Source organism: Neolamprologus multifasciatus, chromosome 22, assembly GCF_963576455.1.
Source record: "Neolamprologus multifasciatus chromosome 22, fNeoMul1.2, whole genome shotgun sequence".
Classification (NCBI taxonomy): Eukaryota; Metazoa; Chordata; class Actinopteri; order Cichliformes; family Cichlidae; genus Neolamprologus; species Neolamprologus multifasciatus.
The window spans coordinates 3405448-3428345 of NC_140459.1; the positions used below are offsets into that span (position 1 = coordinate 3405448).

Sequence of the window (22898 nt, forward strand, 5' to 3'; positions counted from 1 at the left end):
ACTCCTCCACTTGGGACTTGAACTCATCCCTGACCCGGAGTGGGCATTCCACCCTTTTCCGGCTGAGAACCATGGCCTCAGATTTGGAGGTGCTGATCCTCATTCCCGCTGCTTCACACCTCTCTGCGTAACAGGATGGATGATTTACAGTTGCTTTACGACAGTCGACTGGGGTAGTGCAACCTAGCAGGAGGGGTTACTAGCTCACATGGCTTGTAGCTGTGCCAGAGAGCAAGCTTGGGTGAGCTAGCGGGAAATATTTCCATCTGCAGCAGCCTTAAAAAAGACTATTGTTCGTTCTCCTGCCTTGTAAAAATCTGTTTCGTATGTATATTATATTGTTCCATGTGTTATCATGGGGGAAGGGCACTGTATTGACTGAAGGATGCTGAACGTGTCACATGACAGAGGATGACATGATGAGGAAAGATGACTGACTCTGTGTGTTTGCATATGTGTCCTGCCTCTCTGCTCACAGCTGTTAAGAGGCCAGTGCTGATCAGTGGCTGTCCAGGCCTTTCAGAGCCACTCACACACCAGCAGCACAATGATGATGTCACTGACTCTACTGCTGGCCACCCTGGGGCTCCTTGTTCAGGGTGAGACTCTCTGTCTTTGCTTCAGCATGCAGCCAGGTTCACCACAATGATGTTCTGCTATGATGGAGAAACTCTGAAACCAGCAGCACTGACCTTCTTCCATCTGTTCTCCATGTTAGACAAATTATCCTCTAATGTTTGATCATCTTTCTCTAAACTTCTCTTCTTTTCATGTTTTCAGGTTCATCAGCAGAAATCGTCCTGACTCAGACTCCTAAAGCTCAGTCTGTTGTTCCAGGACAGACTGTCTCTATCAGATGTAAATCCAGCACATCTATAGGTGATGACATTGACTGGTACCTTCAGAAATCTGGAAAAGCTCCTAAACTCCTGATCTATGATACTACATATCGTCAGTCTGGAGTTCCAGATCGTTTTCAGGCAACAGCAGTTCAGACTGACTTCACTCTGATCATCAGTGGAGTTCAAACTGAAGATGCAGGAGTTTATTACTGTCAGCAGCACAACAGCCGCCCGTTCACACAGTGATACAACGCCGTACAAAAACCTCAAACAGCTGAAGAGGAACTGATCACCAGCTGTAGTTACACAATAGACCATGAAATATGAAATCTTAAATAAAATGTCATAACAATCTGATCAGATGGGTTAACAAAAATAACATTTTGAAATATTTGTTTTTTTCCATATATTTCACATTTGGTATATTAAATCCAGCTGAACTAAATTTTATTTTATTTTTATTTATTTTATATCTTTCAAACATTTTTATCAAATGCTTTTTTTTTAAACTTTCCAACTCTTTCCTACTCTGTGTTTTGACAAAAACATTTTTTTTTAATTTAAGTTTTCATCAATGTATCCAATATTTAATAATTCAGTACAGAGTCAAATATAAAGCATTTTTTTAAATGATATAAATGAATCATCACTGGCCTTTAATTAAATATTTCTAGTTTACATTTTCGTGACAAAACACATGACTAAAGTTATGAGTTCAAATGAAATATGCACGACTACAGTTGATTTATTAAATATTAACAGCAGCTGTTTTTTCTAAATCCCTTCATAAAGGCGATGCCCTGCTCTTTGATACCAAGACTAAAGTATCTTTATTGTTTGGACTTTTTAAATTCAAATATTCAGAGAGAAACATGAGGAAATAATCTGAATAAAAATAAAATAAAAGTGGATGTGAGAAGTTTGTAAACAGTCCTTAAAACATAAACAATGACCTGTGATCACTGAATTTTTCCTTTAGAACTAATAATTTAACCACTGTTACTATTGTACATAAAATCAAACGTTTTGCACATATGAAAGATATTTATTATTTCAAAGTCTTAAAGTAACCATCTACATCGACATTATGGATGAATCTGGAGCGTGACATTGTTAGAAACTGCAGACTGAAAACAGGAGTGTAAAACAATACTTCAACTGGGAACTGGGAACACTGGTCTCTCCTCAATAACTCTAGTGTGAGGAGGCCTTGGGTGACCTCACAGAGCCCACCTTCATCCGCAGGTTTACATTGAATTCAGTGAACTGTCTTTCTGCAGCACCCTGGGACTCCAGAAGTTTCTGTCAGGTGTTTTTTAAATATTTTTATCTGCTCCGACAGTCACTCGCTGATGTACTCTCAACGGATCCATCGGCAAACACAACATTCTTTCTCCCGGTCCTATCCCCCAGTCATGTCTGTCCCGTTTGTAAAATAAATGCATAATTATAATAAAGGTCAATCAAATGGACCAATATGGCAAGGCCATGATGATCCACTTGGTAAAATAAATCCGCTTGGCATCTTTCTTGGCCTTAAGACAACAATTCTGATGGCGAAAGATCCAAATGGGACACACACACAAAAAAAACAACAACATGGGACCCTCTATTAACATACAACATAAACAATCTACCTGGTCTGGAACTGGAACCTTGAATGTTTTTGTTTGCCCTAGAACAGTTCTGTAAAAACAATTTATTTTATTTTTGTGTTTGTGTATGTGTGTTTTGTTTTGTTTTGTTTTGTTTGTTTGTTTCCCTTTTCCTGTCTTGATATTATCTGTCTTTATCATCTGTAAGGATTGTTGTTTTGTGGTTATCTGTAAAATAATAAGAAGGCTATGTATAATAATTGATAAACTACAAATAAAGAGTAAAAAATGCTGGGTCACAGACTGAGCCCCTGACAGTGGGCCTGTTTCAGAGCAACGTGAGTGGAGCTGTGAGTTCTGCTAGTGGGCGACCCCGCTGAATTTCCTGGCAGTTGCAAGCGGCCGGAGTTACTTCATAACTGGATTTAGCAGAGAGAAGATGACTGGATGGATCGTATGTTGGGTGGCAAGAAAATTGCTAGAAAGTTTTCCGGGACTTCAGTCGGGCTTCAGTCTCTCGGAAGCGCCACCATGACATTGAGTATGTTTGAATTTCTTGGATTGCCGGAGGGAACAACGATGAAGAAGAGCTGGGTGTTCTTTGTCTGATGTGCTGGCAGATGAGAGGGCGATTGTAAGCGAATGGAAGGGTGTGTAAAATCATTATGATATAAGCTGTGTTAAAGACGTTCTTGAAAGGTATTCGCTGAGAACGAACTTTCTTTACACATAAAAGAGAACAAACAACTTGTAGAACTGGGGGAACATATAAGAACCGGAGGGAGGATGTTTAGAGCCTTGGTCCCGCTCCTGAAAATCATATACTTTACTTCCAATTAAGGAAGGGCATCCTGGTACAAACTAACCTGAGGAAGGATCTAGAGATATGCAGAATGGAAGTACTGTCAGAAAGAATGAAATGAACAGATTCAAAAATATAAGATGACAGAAAAAAAGCCATTTGATATTAACTGCATATTTGTATTTTTGTAATGCACATAATTACAAACATGAAACACTGTGCAAAACAACAGCATAAAAACAAACAAACAAACCAAAAAATCCATTGACTGTGTGAGTCAGTCAGATGATTTCCATAGAGAGGCACTTTGCATCAGCAGCACCATGCTCCAGTGCTCTGGGAGAGTTTATAGTCCTGAGAGTTGAACACTGGATGACTGACAGCTGTCCTTCATCACAACAGAAGCCACAGAAATCCTCCTCATCAAAAACATGACTTTGATCTGCGTCCTCATCTGGACTCTCCTCTGCTGCTGCTTCACAGGTAAAGTCCAGAGAATCAAACTCCTCTCCTCTATCAACATCTGTCCCTCTGAAATGAAGCCCACAAAACCATGAAGCTGCTTTATGTTTTTGTCTCTGTGTCCTCAGAGTCCAGAGGACAGATCACAGTGACTCAGCCTGGAGCAGTGAGCTCTGCTGTGGGAGGATCTGTGAGCATCAAGTGTACGACCAGTCAGAATGTTTATTATGTTAGTGTGCATGAGTTACACTGGTACCAACAGAAAGATGGAGAAACCTTTAAACTGCTCATTTACTTTGCTAGCACTCGACAATCAGGGATTCCAGCTCGTTTTACAGGCAGTGGATCAAACTCTGACTTCACTCTGACCATCAGTGGAGTCCAGGCTGAAGACGCAGCAGTTTATTACTGTCAGAGTGCTCATATGATCAACAGTCAACGGGTGTTCACACAGTGAAAAACTGCTGTACAAAAACCTCCCTTACTAAGCGACACTCAACTGACTGCTGCAGCTGACAGCTGTGTTTGTGTGTGTGCGCCACAAACTTAGACACACGAGAGCGATGGTATTCTTTAAACACGTTATCACTCTACAGCAATGTCTTAAAAACTGGTAAGATTTACATAACTGATTCTTTTGTTTAGTTTTCATCATAAATCCATCATGACATCTGATTTTTAAGTAAAAAGGGAACTCATGAGAAAAGGCTTGGCCTTGTTAAATATCCCAATTCTTCCATCCTTGGGCTGAAGGAAGAACAACACTCGGTGTATAAATGCTCAATCAACAATCTCTTTATTCTATATTACATACAACACTTTGAGCTTTAGAAACGTCCTGACGGGAGATGTGGACCGGAGGGTGTCTGACCGTTTCTCACATTCATATATAGCTTTGGCCCCCCCTTCCACAGTCATAAAACCTAAACATCCTCATTCTTTCTCTCTCTCAGTGAGCCTAAGTTATTAACAGTATTTCTTATAAATCAGCAATATAATGCATCATAAAACAACGTAATTCATTCACAATAAATGAGCAGTCTAATGTAATACAAATCAGTCTAATAAATGTAATAGTTATCACCTTCTTCTAAGTCAGGAGAATAATGCAAACTAAAACTACACAATGATTTCACAATCTTTAAATAAAGGTATAACGTGGCATAAGATAGTATAATAATCTCACAGCCTTCACTTTTAATATCACTTTAGCGTAACAACTGAGGTGCTTCGAATCATTAAAAAACTCCTGTCTCCTTTTCTTAACCAATTTTCCTTAACCTCAGTGGAAAACGTGATAAGGTCAGGGAAAGGTGTGTAGTTACGAGAGTTGATAGTGAAAAGAGCAAAACTGTGCTTAGAAAATGCAACCACACTTAGACTAGACTCCTTAGCAACAGATATTTGCAATGTTAAAACTACATTAACCAGAATGGACTACAAAATGGTCATCTTACTTCACCCCAGCGTGTCCTTACCATGTTTTTTTTTTATATGTTGGTAAATAATGTTTTGTGTGTTTCTGGACATCACACAGGTCAGTTGTTATATACAGATTTCAGGTTCATCTGGTGGAATAGTTCATAATGCAGAACTGCATATTTGTATGTACAGTAAAGTAGTGCATGATAAGTAGATCACGCTACCATTGCATCACCATGTAAATCTGCCTCATAGCCAAATGCGGCCCACAAATGCATCCTCCTTTCACCCGGATTTGAAGGACAGGTCGGGTGTGTCCTTTGTGGCCCATCCCCTATCCCAGGATTCATAGCGCATCCTAGTGGATTGTCTTTCCAACAATTGTGTCAGCTACAGATGCAGTAGAGATGGTGTTGGAGGATACGTGCAAGTTTTACATACAAGTTATTTTCAAGATAGCAATAAAAATTTCAAGATGTTAAAATGTTAATATACTTTTATTTTTAAATTTTAAGGTGAACATTACTGTCGATGTATGTACTGTACAAAGGTCAACCTTTGGCTCTGGGTCATCAGATCCAGGTCCCTGACATTATCTCTGTCTTATCATCAAGCATGAACTTGCTCTGTATCCTCAAGAGTCCAGAATGATTGAAATATTCTTAAAGAAACATGAAGAGCTTCACAACACTCACATTGCTGTACACATGTTAATATATAAACTTCAGACAAAGAAACATGTGAGAAAAAGCAGCAGACAGTTGCCTTGTCTTTGTCCTGGTAGGATTTTATGTGGTTTTATGTGATGACTTCTTCATTCTTCCCCCTAAATGTAGGCAGGACTATACAGCATGACAGATATGGGAACACTTACTGAAACATTTTTCTCTGAGATCATTTAAAGTCTGGATCATACATGAGACTGAAGGAATTAGAGGAAACAAGTACTACAGCTACTCACTGCTATAAAATATATTTCATGTACTTTTCAATCATGATCAGAATAAATCTGAAGCAATAACTGACTAAATAATATTTACAAATACACAGTTTTATTTAAACAAAGCCAATTTAATGAACCTAAAGAACAACTAATGTGGTACAAATTTAAAAATGAATCATATGAGGATGTAGGTTTGTAATCTTGTTTACAGAAAAAAGTCAGTTTGACATAAATGTAGAGAAAACAGCTGATGTGAGAGAGTCTCCATGGTATAAGAGGAATGAAGGGATGGAAATTATTTTTCCCAAACATATTCCCTCATTTGATGTGACAGAGAGCTCTGTCTAATACATTTGTGAAAAATGAGGATATAAATATGTAATCAGGGGATAGTGATGACTTCTTAGAGCAACTTTAATACATTTTCAGTGACCCTTTACTCTAAGAGGACAACTGGTTCCAAGTCAATGCAGCAAACTGACTCACAGCAAAGGAGTCATATGATTTCCATAGAGAGGCACTTTGCATCAGCAGCACCATGCTCCAGTGCTCTGGGAGAGTTTATAGTCCTGAGAGTTGAACACTGGATGACTGACAGCTGTCCTTCATCACAACAGAAGCCACAGAAATCCTCCTCATCAAAAACATGACTTTGATCTGCGTCCTCATCTGGACTCTCCTCTGCTGCTGCTTCACAGGTAAAGTCCAGAGAATCAAACTCCTCTCCTCTATCAACATCTGTCCCTCTGAAATGAAGCCCACAAAACCATGAAGCTGCTTTATGTTTTTGTCTCTGTGTCCTCAGAGTCCAGAGGACAGATCACAGTGACTCAGCCTGGAGCAGTGAGCTCTGCTGTGGGACGAACTGTGAACATCAAGTGTACGACCAGTCAGGATGTTTATAGCAACAACTATTTACACTGGTACCAACAGAAAGATGGAGGAGTTCCTAAAATGCTCATTTACCTTGCTAGCAGACGAGTATCAGGGATTCCAGCTCGTTTTACAGGCAGTGGATCAAACTCTGACTTCACTCTGACCATCAGTGGAGTCCAGGCTGAAGATGCAGCAGTTTATTACTGTCAGAGTGCTCATGTTATTAACAGTCAGCGTGTGTTCACACAGTGAAAAACAGTCGTACAAAAACCTCCCTCAGTCAGACTGAACAGAAACTGAAGTGACTGCTGCAGCTGGAAGATACTGCAGAGACTGATACAGTTCACTGAGGACACACACACACACACACACACACACACACACACACACACACACACACACACACACATACACACACACCTGGACAGATTCAACTTGCACCCTGAAATTTAAATTTTAAATTAACCACCAATTAGTAAATGCAACAGCCTAAAAATAAAAATAATAATAGAAAATAAAAATATACAAATTGATTTGCTGCTTTAAAAGCTCACTTTTTATTTTATTTTAACTGTCATGACTTTAAAGTGAATGGTCGCACAAAAGAAGCTAAATGTGATTTTTATTTGACATACAGTGGCTTACAAAAGTATTCAAACTTTTCCACATTTTGTCACATTACAGCCACAAATATGGATCAATGTTATTGGAATTCCACGTGAAAGACCAACACAAAGTGGTGAACACGTGAGAAGTGGAACGAAAATCATACATGAATCCAAACATTTTTTACAAATAAATAACTGCAAAGTGGGGTGTGCGTAATTATTCAGCCCCCTGAGTCAATATTTTGTTGAACCACATTTTGCTGCAGTTCCAGCTGCCAGTCTTTTAGGGTCTGTCTCTACCAGCTTTGCACATCTACAGACTGAAATCTTTGCCCATTCTTCTTTGCAAAACAGCTCCAGCTCAGTCAGATTAGATGGACAGCGTTTGTGAACAGCAGTTTTCAGATCTTGCTGCAGATTCTCGATTGGATTTAGATCTGGACTTTGACTGGGCCGTTCTAACACATGGATATGTTTTGTTTTAAACCATCCCATTGTTGCCCTGGCTTTATGTTTAGGGTCGTTGTCCTGCTGGAAGGTGAACCTCCGCCCCAGTCTCAAGTCTTCTGCAGACTCCAAGAGGTTTTCTTCCAAGCTTGCCCTGTATTTGGCTCCATCCATCTTCCCATCAACTCTGACCAGCTTCCCTGTCCCTGCTGAAGAGAAGCACCCCCAGAGCATGATGCTGCCACCACCATATTTGACAGTGGGGATGGTGTGTTCAGAGTGATGTGCAGTGTTAGTTTTCCGCCACACACAGCATTTTGCATTTTGGTCTCATCTGACCAGAGCAGCTTCTTCCACATGATGATGAGGGAAATACGAGGCACATAATACAAGAAACTAGACTTAAGGGGGTAATTAAAGACCAACATTGAGAACATAATTCACAATACAAAGTGACAAAAAACACAGGAAACTCAAAACACTTCAGTCAAAAACCCAGGACCCTGACAAGAACAGTATCTAAGAGCAGCCACTGGAGAACCATGACAGCATCTATTACAGCAGCCTGGGTTAAGAGTGGAACATTTAGTCCTCAGATGATTATGGACTGATGTTAAAAAAGAAAGCCTACCACAAATTGTTTTAGGTTATTAGTTCAAAATAAGGCAACATTTTTATGTTCTGCTGGAATACACATCATCAGGCTGTCATGGGAAGATCCAACAGTTAGGAATTGAAATGCATTTCACTGCAAATATTTCAGGTAATTCTTTTTATCTCTGGCTTTGGGAAAGAAATCGTTACGTATCCTTCATCTGTTTTGTGATGTCAACACACAAGCATATTCATACACATTTTAAACTGTAACTCATGATGATGCAATTAAAAAAAAATATCTTGATAGGTCTCACGCTCACTCAAGCCTCACTTTTGCACATTTAAACTCCTTTTCCTAGATAAAATTCAAAGCTGTATCTCGAAGTTTTGAAAACAACATTATTTTAGACACTAAACATGTTTGTTTGTTTGTTTTTTTAGTGAAGCTGCACCTTAATTGAGTGTGCAATCCTGGAAACTCAACGAGTTGTGCTGGTTCATGGTGGGTTTTGGCACTTTTACACCAGCATGCAGGCAAAGGAAGAAAAGCCACACATGGGACGCTGTCTTTGAAAAATGAGCTGGATCCAGCCACACGACTGGGAGAGCCGTGGGAGGGTGCAGCCCGTAGTCTCAGTGGAAACTCCAATTTTGAATGTATGGTAATGAAAATATGGGATAGAATGCATGGAGTGTGTTGTGAGAAAGAAAATGAGATGTTGAAAAAGAAAAGACTCAAACCGGCTGATGTCCGTTAGATGTGCGTTGAAAGGAGATAGATGGAAGCAGAGAGATGGGAGAGAGAAGCAGCTTTTAAAGAGAGCTGGGGGGAAGACGGGTCCTGTTGAATCTGCAGCTCCAATTCACAAATATGCTGGCCATAATTCACCACCCTTTTTTTGTAATGTAATTTTTCATAGGCAGCAATGAAAACCACTCTGATCAGGAGTACTGTCCTCCCCAATGACCAAAACCACTGCCGCAAGAATAACAGCTCCAGAACTGACCTCAGTCCCTCCAAAAGCAAGAACAACTGCACCGTGTAACAATGACCAAACCAGAAAGCTTTAATGAGCAGCTGGATTTGTCTCGTATTAACTGGTTGGACACAGAGGACGTTGAAATACAGCTGATTGAAGTCAAAGTTTGCAGAACTACGAAAGCAGCTGGAATCCATATCCAAATGCTTCCAGCTGTCAGTACTGAGCTTCTTTAACTCCATGCAGTCAAGCAGATGTTGAAGCATCTGAATTTATTAATATTCAGACACAAAGTGAGATTAAACCAATAAGAATCAAACACCTCACCTTTAAATCTGATTGGCCCATCTGCACCAGCACCATTAGACTAGAAAACTGTTCTCCACTGTGAAGCCCAACCCCATGAGTGAACAGATGGGACCAGGGGTAGAATATAACTTATTACATTTAATTAAAAACTTTATTCAAATACTTCTATTGTGTGCTGAACTCTACTTCTACTCAACTATATTCTGGATATTGTACGTTATCATGAGGCTGCATTTACAACATCTGTTTATATGCCCAGGATCTTGTCAATGGGCAAGATACTGAACCCCTACCACCCTCAATGCATCCATCAGAGTTTGAGTGTGACTCTAAAAACAAAGCACCATGTGATGTGTGATGTGCATTTGTGTGTATTGGACTTTTAGTAAAAAGCACTAAAAATGTGCTAAATGAGTAAAGGCTATTTGCCATTTAGAGTTGATGAGGACTAGTATTTGTGTTATTTCTTACTCTGTTCATGTTAATCCTGTTTGTACAGATGATACTCTGCTTTTTCAATCCACCCTGATAAAATCTTTAGTGTTTAGATTTTTACATTTTCAGAATGAGAGCAAAATGAAAGAAAATAATCTGAATTCAAATAAATTAAAAACAGATCTAAGAAAATAGTCAACATTAAAAAAAAAATCCTTCAAAGTGATGATCTGACCAGTGTGACTGTAAAATATAAATTCTGAAGTAAAAAAGAGCGAAAGGACAAATGTCTTGGGAAGATGTTTATTATTTTAAAAACCTTGAAAACATCAAATTTATGAAAAGCAACAAACACATTAAGGATGAAGCGAGTGAGTGAGATTGTTAAAGAGCACAGACTGAAAGCAGGAGCATGAAACCAGTATCAGAGTTAAGTCAGGACTGGGAACACTGGTCTCTCCTGAGTGGCTCTGAGACCAGAGTGTGGGAGCCCTGGGTAGCCTCACAGGTCACAGAGCCCACCTTCATCCAGTGGTCTGCAGGGAGCCTCAGGGTGCTGCTCCAGCTGTAGAGGCCGTCGTTCTCCTGCACCACGGGGCTCCTGCTCTCCTCCCAGCTGATGCTGCCACTGCCATCCACCTTCCAGGACAGACTCCAGTCTGAGGGGAAGCCCTTGTTGGCCAGACACGTGAGCGTGGCCTTCCCCTGTTTCAGCTCCTCACTGGAGGGGGGCAGAACCGTCAGGGTGGGGCGGGTATCACCTAGGAAACACCAATCAGCTTAGAGGACAGGAACCACAATTTGATTTTCTCCGTTAAGAAGTTTCTGTCAGGTGTTTTTTCTGCTCCACCAGTCATTAACTCACACATTGTTTCACTTCCCTTTAAGAAACCTCTCATGCATATCAGCACAGAGAGAATCATCACACAGTTTGACCTGAAATATCTTCAAACTACACTGGAAATAAAAGAAGCAGATGTGGAAACATTTACAAAACAAGTTTAGCCTCAAAATCATCAGTTCTGTGTAACGTCTTAGAGATAAGAAACCAAACTGCACTGCTTGCTTCATGTGGATTCTTTTTTACTGCTTATATGATTTTAAATGACATTTGAAATTATATCTGATACAATAGAAACACCAGACATGTTGCACATTGTCAAATGCTCATCCTTAACTTTTGTAAATAGAATAAGCAGAAGTGGCAACAATTGTAACAGATGTTAAGCTACAAAATCCTCAGTTCTGTAAAATACACTAGTTGTCTACTTACCTCATGTGGGCTTCAATCATTTATTGTAGTGGTTCTATGATTTTATGATGATACGTAAAATCTACATTTTTTCTGACACAGTAAAAACACCAGTGATCTTCATCTTCACTCTGTCCAGTTTTCCTTAAGGACAGTAACATTTAATTTATCCTAACAAAAAATGTAATTTACAAATAGAAAAAAATCACAGGATGATTCTATTTCATTTTATTTACACATCACATTGTCTTTATGTCAGAAATGTGGACATCAAATCTGAGCAAAGCTGATTAAGTTACCCTCTATGTATAATGGTGATATAATATAACCTCTACAGGAATGTTATCAAGCTAACATTCACACTTAGACAATTTTTCTTTAAAAACAGTATAAACTTACTTCCAACATCCAGTCTGGTTCCTCCACCAAAAGTCCACCACAGTGATACAAACTCATTGAGGCGCCGTACAAAAACCTCTGACTGTAGAGAGACACGGCTCTCTGACTCTGTCAGACTGAACTAAACCTACAAGCCCTCAAAATACAACTTCATCATCAGAACCAGAAATAATAATTAAAACTATGAAACATCCCAGATTTTCATTGGAAATAGTCCTGAATGTCTGAATATTCATTTCCAAAGCTGACTTTGTTTCTTAGGATAAAATTTATGAATAAAATAATTAATCAGTTACACAAAAAGTTTCCTAGCCTTTTATATTAAATGAAATTAAAGAAAAGAAAATTACATTAAAAAAAAAAAAGCTCTAAGGCTGACTTACTTCCAACTTGCAGTCTGGTTCCTCCACCGAACGTGTACCACAGTGATACAAACTCATTGAGGCGCCGTACAAAAACCTCTGACTGTAGAGAGACACGGCTCTCTGACTCTGAAACAAACAAACTCAACAATATGAATTCTTTAAATCATAATTTCATAACATATTAATATTATAATTTTACATAAAAATCAACGAAACACAATAAAACTATATTCCAATAATCCAATTTGGTCATTTACATTTTACAACTGTTCAGATACATCACTTTAATGCTTCCACCTTCTTTCTCATAACTCTAAACATTAAATTTAATTTTCAAGCTACAATCACAAAACTTAAAAGTCATCAGGTAAAACCTCACAAATGCATCAAAACAGTTTTATGTTCTCTCACAAACACTTAGTGTCTTCAGATCGCGCACAGAACCAGTTAAAATGATAATACTGCTGAGCATTACACACTACGTCACAAAACAGAGCATGAAACTCAAGTCTTTCCAGTCTCACAGTTTGTCCTGTTATTCTACTAAACATATAAAATGTCAACCTAAAACAGACGAATGATTCTGAGCAGGGCCGTGCAGAGATGCTGGAAGGGACGGGTGCTCAAAGTTAAAAAGGGGCACACAGAACCAGGCTGAATAACAACAACACTGTTGCTGTTGAGGGGTTGCTGCTGCTCCTGCTGCAGATAGTGATGGAGGTCTGTGTTGCTTTGAGACTGTAGACAGTAAAAAGTCCACAGCAGAGATGGTAGCTGATTAAAGAAGTGTTATGAGATGATAATAAAATGCAAAGATTGGTGACAGCGCTCGGAAGCATTAAACAACAAAACGGTGGGAAATGAACTCGGCTCTGCCTGTGAGTCACTCTTCCATCTCCTCATCTCATCTGTCACTCTCCACTTGCTGTACATCTCAGAACAGGGCACACTCTGGTATTTCATTAATCTATTATTTAATTATCCATGCTTAAAAGCTCATGTACCTAATCCAAAATAAAGTAATGATAGAAAAATGTTATAGAACCAAAGCATTGTGTTTATTATGGTAGAGCAGGTCATCCACTGATCGAAAAGTTGGTGGTTCGATTCCTGGCTTCCCCTAGTCTACATGCCAAATATCCTTGGGCAAGATACTAACCCCAAATTGCTCTCCGATGCATCCATCGGAGTATGGATGTGTGTGAATGTTAGCTATGTGTAGCCCTGGCTATATAAGTAGCTCATTATTTAAATTTGTTCATTAATATTGATAGTTAATTGCAAATGTTTAATTCAATTCAATTCAATTTTATTTATATAGCGCCAAATCACAACAAATGTCGCCTCAAGGCGCTTCATAGATACAGAGAAAAGCCCAACAATCATATGACCCCCTATGAGCAAGCACTTTGGCGACAGTGGGAAGGAAAAACTCCCTTTTAACAGGAAGAAACCTCCGGCAGAACCAGGCTCAGGGAGGGGCGGCCATCTGCTGCGACCGGTTGGGGTGAGAGAAGGAAGACAGGATAAAGACATGCTGTGGAAGAGAGACAGAGATTAAGAACAGATACGATTCAATACAGAGAGGTCTGTTAATACATAGTGAGCGAGAAAGGTGACTGGAAAGGAAAAACTCAATGCATCATGGGAATCCCCCGGCAGCCTACATCTATTGCAGCATAACTAAGGGAGGATTCAGGGTCACCTGGTCCAGCCCTAACTATATGCTTTAGCAAAAAGGAAGGTTTTAAGCCTAATCTTAAAAGTAGAGATAGTGTCTGTCTCCTGAATCCAAACTGGAAGCTGGTTCCACAGAAGAGGGGCCTGAAAACTGAAGGCTCTCCCTCCCATTCTACTTTTAAATACTCTAGGAACAACAAGTAGGCCTGCAGAGCGGGAGCGAAGTGCTCTAATAGGGTAATATGGTACTACAAGGTCATTAAGATAAGATGGGGCCTGATTATTTAAGACCTTGTATGTGAGGAGCAGGATTTTGAATTCAATTCTGGATTTAACAGGAAGCCAATGAAGGGAAGCCAAAACAGGAGAAATATGCTCTCTCCTTCTAGTCCCTGTCAGTACTCTTGCTGCAGCATTTTGGATTAACTGAAGGCTTTTCAGTGAGTTTTTTGGACATCCTGATAATAATGAATTGCAGTAGTCTAGCCTGGAAGTAATAAATGCATGAACTAGTTTTTCAGCGTCACTCTGAGACAGGATATTTCTAATTTTAGAGATGTTGCACAAATGGAAGAACGCAGTCTTACATATTTGTTTAATATGTGCGTTGAAGGACATATCCTGGTCAAAAATGACTCCAAGGTTCCTCACAGTGTTACTGGAGGCCAAGGTAATGCCATCCAGAGTAAGAATCTGGTTAGATACCATATTTCTAAGCTTTTCAGCGCCGAGTACAATGACCTCAGTTTTATCTGAGTTAAGAAGCAGAAAGTTAGTGGCCATCCAAGTCTTTATGTCTTTAAGACATTCCTGCAGTTTAACTAATTGGTGTGTGTTATCTGGCTTCATGGACAGATAGAGCTGGGTGTCATCTGCATAGCAGTGAAAATGTATGCTATGTCTTCTAATGATGCTGCCTAGGGGAAGCATGTATAATGTAAACAGAATTGGTCCTAGCACCGAACCCTGTGGAACTCCATAATTAACCTCAGTGTGTGAAGAGGACTCTCCATTTACATGCACAAATTGGAGTCTATTAGATAGATATGATACAAACCACTGCAGTGCAATACCTGTAATACCTACAGCATGTTCTAATCGCTCTAATAGAATATTATGGTCAACAGTATCGAATGCTGCACTAAGGTCAAGAAGGACAAGCACAGAGATGAGTCCACTGTCAGAGGCCATAAGAAGATCATTTGTAACCTTCAATAAAGCTGTTTCTGTGCTGTGATGAACTCTGAAACCTGACTGAAACTCTTCAAATAAACCATTCCTCTGCAGATGATCTGTTAGCTGTTTGACAACTACTCTTTCAAGGATTTTTGATATGAAAGGAAGGTTGGAGATTGGCCTATAATTAGCTAAGACTGCTGGGTCTAGAGATGGCTTTTTGAGTAAAGGTTTAACTGCAGCCACCTTGAAGGCCTGTGGTACATAGCCGTGTTCAAGAATGTATACAAATGCCTGCAAAGTATGTGATGTGTGTGAGTTAAATGCACAACCTTTTTATTTGTATTTTGAGGTTTATGTCATTATTTTTGATATGGTATTGATATGTACTACAGCTCCAGTGAACCCTGAAGTAGTCTCAGGTAGATGGGTGGGAGTAAGTGGGGAGCCGTGTGCACTCTGTAGGAAGCGAGAGAGACGAGAGCTGAACAGTGTCGAGTGAACGCAGAGTTCATAGAAGGCGACAGACATATTTTCGGGTTGACGGATAGTTAACTGAGTTGAGAACTGTTGTACCCTACTGTGAGGTAAATGTGAATTTTGTCTGACACTTGTACCCAATGTTATTGTGTAAAACGGGCTAACTGCTAATCGCGATTAGCCGCTAGCATAACTGCTAACATAGCCGCTAGCGTAGCCTAGCATATTCGCTAAGCTCTTGTTCTGCTCTGTTTTATTTATTAAGCTAATGCTAAGATTGAATGTTATCGCATGTGAACTGGCATTTAGCGGGGTTGTGTGATTCAGTAGGAGGAGACGGACGTCTTGCTGGCATGTCAGAGAGGTCCCTTCTGCTGGTGTGCTGAAGTTACGTGTTCACGTGGGAGCACGTGGAAAGGACGACTGTGAGTGCTGCTGCCGCGGCCTGCTGGTAGCCGTGACCCAGTTTCCCCGCTATCCCCTTGAACTGCCTGGAGGTGTGAGTACTGTTGTTTGCATGTGCTTTTTATTTTTACTGCTTGGCAACAAGTGAAGCGACCATATTGTTTTAGGTCCCAACGCACCCGAGCCACGACTCAGGCCTGCAACGAGGGGTTTGCTAGCAGAAAGTATGTAGCACTTGAGGTGTGTGTGTGTTTGGTGAGAGTGCGTGTGGGCCCACAATATTATTTGATTATTTTGTTTCTGTTGAGGTAGATACCTTACCATTGTTTAACAAACTTTATTGATTTTACTTATTTTCTTTTGTGTTGTTAATTAAGCATTCACTAAAGTGGAGTTAACTTTATAATTGACCTGCTTGTGTGTGGTTTGTTTCCATATAGTGTAGTTTTGTTGCATATTTTATACCATAAGCATTAAAAAGGGGGTATCAATAGGAAAGTAACAACAGGAACCCAGGGCCCCTCTCAATAGAACGTGGGACGGGTGTTACATATGAAACACTTAGAAAAATGTGCTTGTGCGAATGGGTGAATGCACAAGTTGTGTAAAGCGCTTTGAGTGCTCACATGAGTAGAAAGGCGCTATATAAGAACCAGTCCATTTACCATTTTACCATTATTGTTTTTATACTTGAGCACTTCATCAAACAGCAGTCGCTTTCTAAAACATCAGATATGTATTGGATTCAGAACCACATATGAAAGTGACCCAGATCGGATTTGAAAATATTGGATTTGTGCCGTTCACACTGTCACACCATGATGGGATATGGGTCGCATAGGGTCAAAGAAGTCAGATTTGATGTGCTTTCATCTGCAGTGTGAACGTAGCCTTAGTTCTGTCCTTGCCATCCTCACTTTTTTTGTGTGTTTTCACCTGTTGGAATAAAAGCTCACTCGCATCACAGCCTGTGCCTGAATCTTGGGTCCTTCCTTCATAACACCATGCAGCTTGCCTCAGAAACCGTGACAATAAGAATAAAATGAGACTAAAAAATTAAAGTAATAAATATAAAATAATGTATTTGTGACGATTCAATTTTTTTGACTATCCACTCTGTGCATAAGAAATGTTTAAACTGTAGAGATACAATCATTTTGCTGCTGTAAGATTAGCATTTTGTCATGTTTGAAATATTAATCTAATATAATGTGTTTCTGGCACTTCCCCTCCCCCTGCAACTTTGTGTCTTTGTCTCATTTTCTCTGTTTGTACAACTTTATAGTGACAAAAAAAGGCTTTCTATTCTATTTTAACTTACCTGTTTCTGTCAGTCAGATGATTTCCATAGAGAGGCACTTTGCATCAGCAGCACCATGCTCCAGTGCTCTGGGAGAGTTTATAGTCCTGAGAGTTGAACACTGGATGACTGACAGCTGTCCTTCATCACAACAGAAGCCACAGAAATCCTCCTCATCAAAAACATGACTTTGATCTGCGTCCTCATCTGGACTCTCCTCTGCTGCTGCTTCACAGGTAAAGTCCAGAGAATCAAACTCCTCTCCTCTATCAACATCTGTCCCTCTGAAATGAAGCCCACAAAACCATGAAGCTGCTTTATGTTTTTGTCTCTGTGTCCTCAGAGTCCAGAGGACAGATCACAGTGACTCAGCCTGGAGCAGTGAGCTCTGCTGTGGGAGACACAGTCAGCATCAAGTGTACGACCAGTCAGGATGTTTATAGTAATTATTTATCCTGGTACCAACAGAAAGATGGAGGAGTTACTAAACTGCTCATTACCTATATTAGCAGTCGACAATCAGGGATTCCAGATCGTTTTACAGGCAGTGGATCAAACTCTGACTTCACTCTGACCATCAGTGGAGTCCAGGCTGAAGATGCAGCAGTTTATTACTGTCAGAGTTATCACGCTATCAACAGTAAAGATGTGTTCACACAGTGAAAAACAGTCGTACAAAAACCTCCCTCAGTCAGACTGAACAGAAACTGAAGTGACTGCTGCAGCTGGAAGATACTGCAGAGACTGATACAGTTCACTGAGGACACACACACACACACACACACACACACACTGTACATTTCTTAAACAAATACCATCATTTTTTATTGGGAAAACAGTTCACACAATACAATAGTACCTCCCCTCGTAAACCCCCTTGGTTACAAAGACAAGGCACTTTGTGTGTGTGTGTGTATCAAGATATGGCCCTGTGAACGTCTCCTTAAAAGCTGGTTCCAGGAGTCCTGTTTACCTAAACCAAAGGCTCTTATACTTAAACAGATACAGAGTAGGTGTCCTCCCATACTATATAAAGAAGGTACGACCTCACTCATGACCTTAGGATGTGTGTGCATGCCAGAACACTCTGGAAGGCACACAGAGTCTTTGCAGTCTACTAGGGATCAGACCTCTATCATTATACAATTGATACCTCTAAGCATATATGATTATATGATAAAGCCCCTTTTTATGGCCTATATCAACCCTCATCACCTCACTTCAGGCATTCTTCCTGTGGGGGGAATACTTATGACTCCTCTATTGTCCTTTTTATCTCTGCAGAAAACCTTTCTCGGTAAGGGTGTTGGATCCAGTTGTTTTACTGCTGTTATGATCCCACCTGTTGAATCATGATGGTCATGATGCAAATGACAACAACAATGACACAAAGGAAGACCCTCTTCAGATTGTCAAAGTATGCTTAGCACAGTGACACAGCATTAGGTGATGTTCATAGGAAATTGCCGTCGGTCATTCCCCATCACCACGCTAGCTTCTGGTTTCTGTGCTGCTCACAGAATCATGATGCCATCATTGAACTCCCTCTGTGCTGTCGATTGGAGCTTGGCACGCTCCCCTCACCCTCAGATGCTCGTCTGTTGTCCACAATCTCCTCTTGATGATCCCTGGAAAGCCCAGAGGCATAGCTGCCTTGAATGGTCCTTACTTCTCGGTGAGTCTGAAGATTTCCGATCAGCACTCAGCCTCAACCTCAGTCTGGAGATGATTTCTTCCAGCAATTACTCTGGCTGCTGTACCCGTATCTCCTTACTAGAAGGAAAAACCTCTAAACATTTAGAAAACACATCAACCAACATCAATCCACATTTTTTTTTTTTTTTTAACTTTTTATTTTGTACTTTTTCCAATTTTATAGTACATGCAAACAAAAACACGAAAAAAAAAAAGAACACAAAATAAATAAATAAATAAATAAATAAATAAAGGACACCCAATCTGTGGAAGAGGGGAAAAGGGAAAAAACAACAACAAAAAAAAAAAAACAACGAGGAGAGGTCCCTGCCCTATGGGGCTGAATGAGTCTTATAAGCTATCCATTTTGTCCACTGTTTTCGGTGTTTGTCAGATTTCAGTCTCGAAGTGTAGGTCATTTTCTCCATTATATATATGTCCTCGATTACATCAGTCCATTCTTCCAATTTTAAAGGGTCACTTTTCAGCCAGTTTTTTGTTATTACCTTTTTGCTTGACAACAACATAATTTTAAACAAGTAATGGTCCTCCTTTCTTACATTTTCCCATATTCCAAAATACATTACTCGTGCCTCACACAGCACGTCATACCCCAGCACTTTCGTCATTGTTACCGCAATGCTTTCCCAGTATGATTTGATATTTTTACACTTCCAAAACACATGAGAATGATTGGCGTCCCAGTCTCCACATAATCTCCAGCATTGTTGGGGTGTTTTCAGCTGCTTGCTTTTGATATAAGGAGTAATAAAGAACCTAATCACATTTTTCCAGCCATATTCTCTCCATCGTCAATCCACATTTTACTTTTAGTTCAGTTAACTTTACTTATGGGTCATCAAAACCTATACACTCAGTTTAATACCTGTAAATGAACTGCTAACCCCACAAATCACAGTAAAAATCATAGAAAACATAGAAAACATTGTTTCATGTTAAATCTGGAAACCCCCCTTTTGACACATGGTCTCTCCCATGAGTCAACTCAATAAAACTAGGGGACTAACAAAAGAAAAAGGTTAGTTAGATCATTTCCCAGGCAACATCAGGGCTTCTCCTCCGGAGTAATTTCACTCCAGCCCTGTACCCCTGAGTTAAAAGACGTCAGCGTCTTTTGCATATTAAGTTTAACTCCTGGCTCTGCCTGGAGCCTGCATCCACACTATCATTGCCTGGAAAACAAAATCTGTAAGTTAAATCAACCTTCACACTTGCAAACAACTGGAGGTCATAAGAGTAATAAAGTATTCAGCATCACAAAGACAAGTGTAAGATGCAGTTTTTCTTTTCTAATTTTCCCCAAATCATGGATCATCCCATGTATTTATGGTAAATGGTAAATGGCCTGTATTTGTATAACGCTTTACTTGTCCCTAAGGACCCCAAAGCGCTTTACACATCCAGTCATCCACACATTCACACACTGGTGATGGCAGCTACATTGTAGCCACAGCTGTCCTGGGGCGCACTGACAGAAGCGAGGCTGCCATATTGCGCCATCGGCCCTTCTGGCCAACACCAGTGGGTGAAGTGTCTTGCCCAAGGACACAACGACCGAAACTGTCCGAGACGGGGCTCGAACCGGCAACAGTCATACCAGAATCTTTTTTCCTTTTACAAAAGTTAAAGGTTTGTCCTGCAACCTGTTATCAGCAGTGGATAAATTCAACATTTGATAACAAAACCTGTCTGTTAAGTTTTCCCTGCTATAACTTAATAATTTTTCCTAATATACTATTAGTCCCCTGGTCTCTTTATTACTTTTCATCTCTCTAAGTTAGGCCATAACACCCGGTGCCATCTCTGCATTCTTATTGCCAAAGAGTGCCAAAGCACTTTAAGCACAAGAACAAGATTGTTAGTTAATCATTTACAAATCAATATTGTCTGTATGGACAGCAATTTCCCCCCAAAAAAGGGCACATGTAAAACCGCGGTGTTAAGCGATGCGGTTGGAAAAATGGGTGCGCCTAAGAAAAAAAGGTGCACCAGTGCAACCACGGCAAAAAGTTCTTCTAGAGCCCTGTAATGTTAAAGATCATTAGAACATTTAGAACATGAAGGCACTGCTTAGCTTAACTGAAAACCATTCTGGGATTTGTTTTTTGAACTTCCAACATTCCAGTTGAACAAATGAAACACCAGGAGAACAACAAAGTGAAAGATGAAACCAAATCATTTTAACAATGTTCATGTTTGAAAATATACAGCTTAATAAAAACAGGATGACTTTATTTGCACAACAAGATCATGTGAGTTGATAAGAAGGTTCATTTTTGGTATAGAGGAGTTTATTTGTTTTGGATGTGAGCAATGCCAAAACAAGAAAACAGGTCCTTATGTTCCCCAATCTTCCCAAACAGAAAATGAAAAGTAAACCAAAGACGAGTTTCTAAGCAACGCTCTTAACCAGGAAACAAGTGTTTCAACAAAAATGGCCTTTCACTGCTTAACTGCTGCAATGTTTACATTTTACTGTTTACACTGCACAAGTTTACTCTCACAAATTAAACCCTTTATGGGTGAAAAAAAGATGGAAGACCTGTACTACTGTATGTGTGTGTGTGTGTGTGTGTGTCCTCAGTGAACTGTATCAGTCTCTGCAGTATCTTCCAGCTGCAGCAGTCACTTCAGTTTCTGTTCAGTCTGACTGAGGGAGGTTTTTGTACGACTGTTTTTCACTGTGTGCACACCCACTGACTGTTAGGATAGTGCCAACTCTGACAGTAATAAACTGCTGCATCTTCAGCCTGGACTCCACTGATGGTCAGAGTGAAGTCAGAGTTTGATCCACTGCCTGTAAAACGATCTGGAATCCCTGATTGTCGAGTGGTAGCATAGTAAATGAGGAGTTTAGGAACTCCTCCATCTTTCTGTTGGTACCAGGCTAAAAAGTTGTTGTTATAAACATCCTGACTGGTCCTACACTTGATGCTCACAGTTGCTCCCACAGCAGAGCTCACTGCTCCAGGCTGAGTCACTGTGATCTGTCCTCTGGACTCTGAGGACACAGAGACAAAAACATAAAGCAGCTTCATGGTTTTGTGGGCTTCATTTCAGAGGGACAGATGTTGATAGAGGAGAGGAGTTTGATTCTCTGGACTTTACCTGTGAAGCAGCAGCAGAGGAGAGTCCAGATGAGGACGCAGATCAAAGTCATGTTTTTGATGAGGAGGATTTCTGTGGCTTCTGTTGTGATGAAGGACAGCTGTCAGTCATCCAGTGTTGAACTCTCAGGACTATAAACTCTCCCAGAGCACTGGAGCATGGTGCTGCTGATGCAAAGTGCCTCTCTATGGAAATCATCTGACTGACTCCAGCAGGACTTGTTTAAAAAGAGTTTTTCACAGCATATTTGGAATGTGGCTCAACTGCACACTGTAGAATTCATAGACAGGTAACAAATAAAGAAAAACTCGACCCCTACAATGAAGTGATGGGAAAGCTGTGTAAAATTGAACAGATGTGTTAGAGCTCACGTTTATCCTCCAGTATCATCACCATCATTGACACCGAATGTGGGGACATAATCAAAATCGTAATTATAATACTTTTAAATAAAAAAAACTGGAGAATCCGTACCAAAGAGCACTGAAGCTTTTATATTCGGTGTTAACTCAACTATGTAAACAAACACTTTTTCAGTTTTCGCTCCTTTGTTGTGACATATCTCACTTTGTCACTGCAGAATAATGTCATGGAAATATAATCAACGAAGTTTGCAGACACGATGAGCCAACACCTTTTTAATTCCCAAGCAGATGAGGGAGAGAGGGCATTCAGTGGGGCACTGATACGTGTCTCTAA

The 22898-nt window shown here is 40.1% G+C and overlaps 1 protein-coding gene, 1 long non-coding RNA gene and 1 gene segment (V, D, J or C); 2 read left to right on the forward strand and 1 right to left on the reverse strand.

Moving 5' to 3' along the window:
* The first annotated feature begins 397 nt into the window (after positions 1 to 397).
* Positions 398 to 1175, forward strand: LOC146492613 (immunoglobulin kappa variable 2-40-like). The segment is given in 2 exon segments: positions 398 to 599; positions 781 to 1175. Coding segments are annotated over 2 exon segments (360 nt in total).
* Positions 1176 to 10584: 9409 nt separating this feature from the next.
* LOC146492614 (immunoglobulin kappa light chain-like) lies at positions 10585 to 22319 on the reverse strand. Its single transcript, XM_085149586.1, has 4 exons — positions 22200 to 22319; positions 21785 to 22092; positions 12353 to 12404; positions 10585 to 11079 (listed from the first exon to the last, which is right to left on the reverse strand). Exons 1-4 carry the CDS (start codon positions 22249 to 22251, stop codon positions 10754 to 10756), a joined length of 738 nt encoding a protein of 245 aa, XP_085005712.1. The 5' UTR covers positions 22252 to 22319; the 3' UTR covers positions 10585 to 10753.
* On the forward strand, positions 15514 to 16292 carry LOC146492615 (uncharacterized). Its single transcript, XR_014872103.1, has 2 exons — positions 15514 to 16169; positions 16243 to 16292. It is a non-coding gene; the product is annotated as an uncharacterized LOC146492615 (long non-coding RNA).
* Positions 22320 to 22898: the final 579 nt, after the last annotated feature.

Excerpts from the sequence above, each read along its gene's own strand:
- LOC146492614 (XM_085149586.1), bottom strand. The coding sequence starts at position 22,251 with ATGACTTTGATCTGCGTCCTCATCTGGACTCTCCTCTGCTGCTGCTTC. Across the intron at positions 22,093-22,199 it reads CCTCTGCTGCTGCTTCACAG|AGTCCAGAGGACAGATCACA; the intron begins GTAAAGTCCAGA and ends CTGTGTCCTCAG. Across the intron at positions 12,405-21,784 it reads ACTATCCTAACAGTCAGTGG|TTTGTATCACTGTGGTACAC; the intron begins GTGTGCACACAG and ends CGCCTCAATGAG.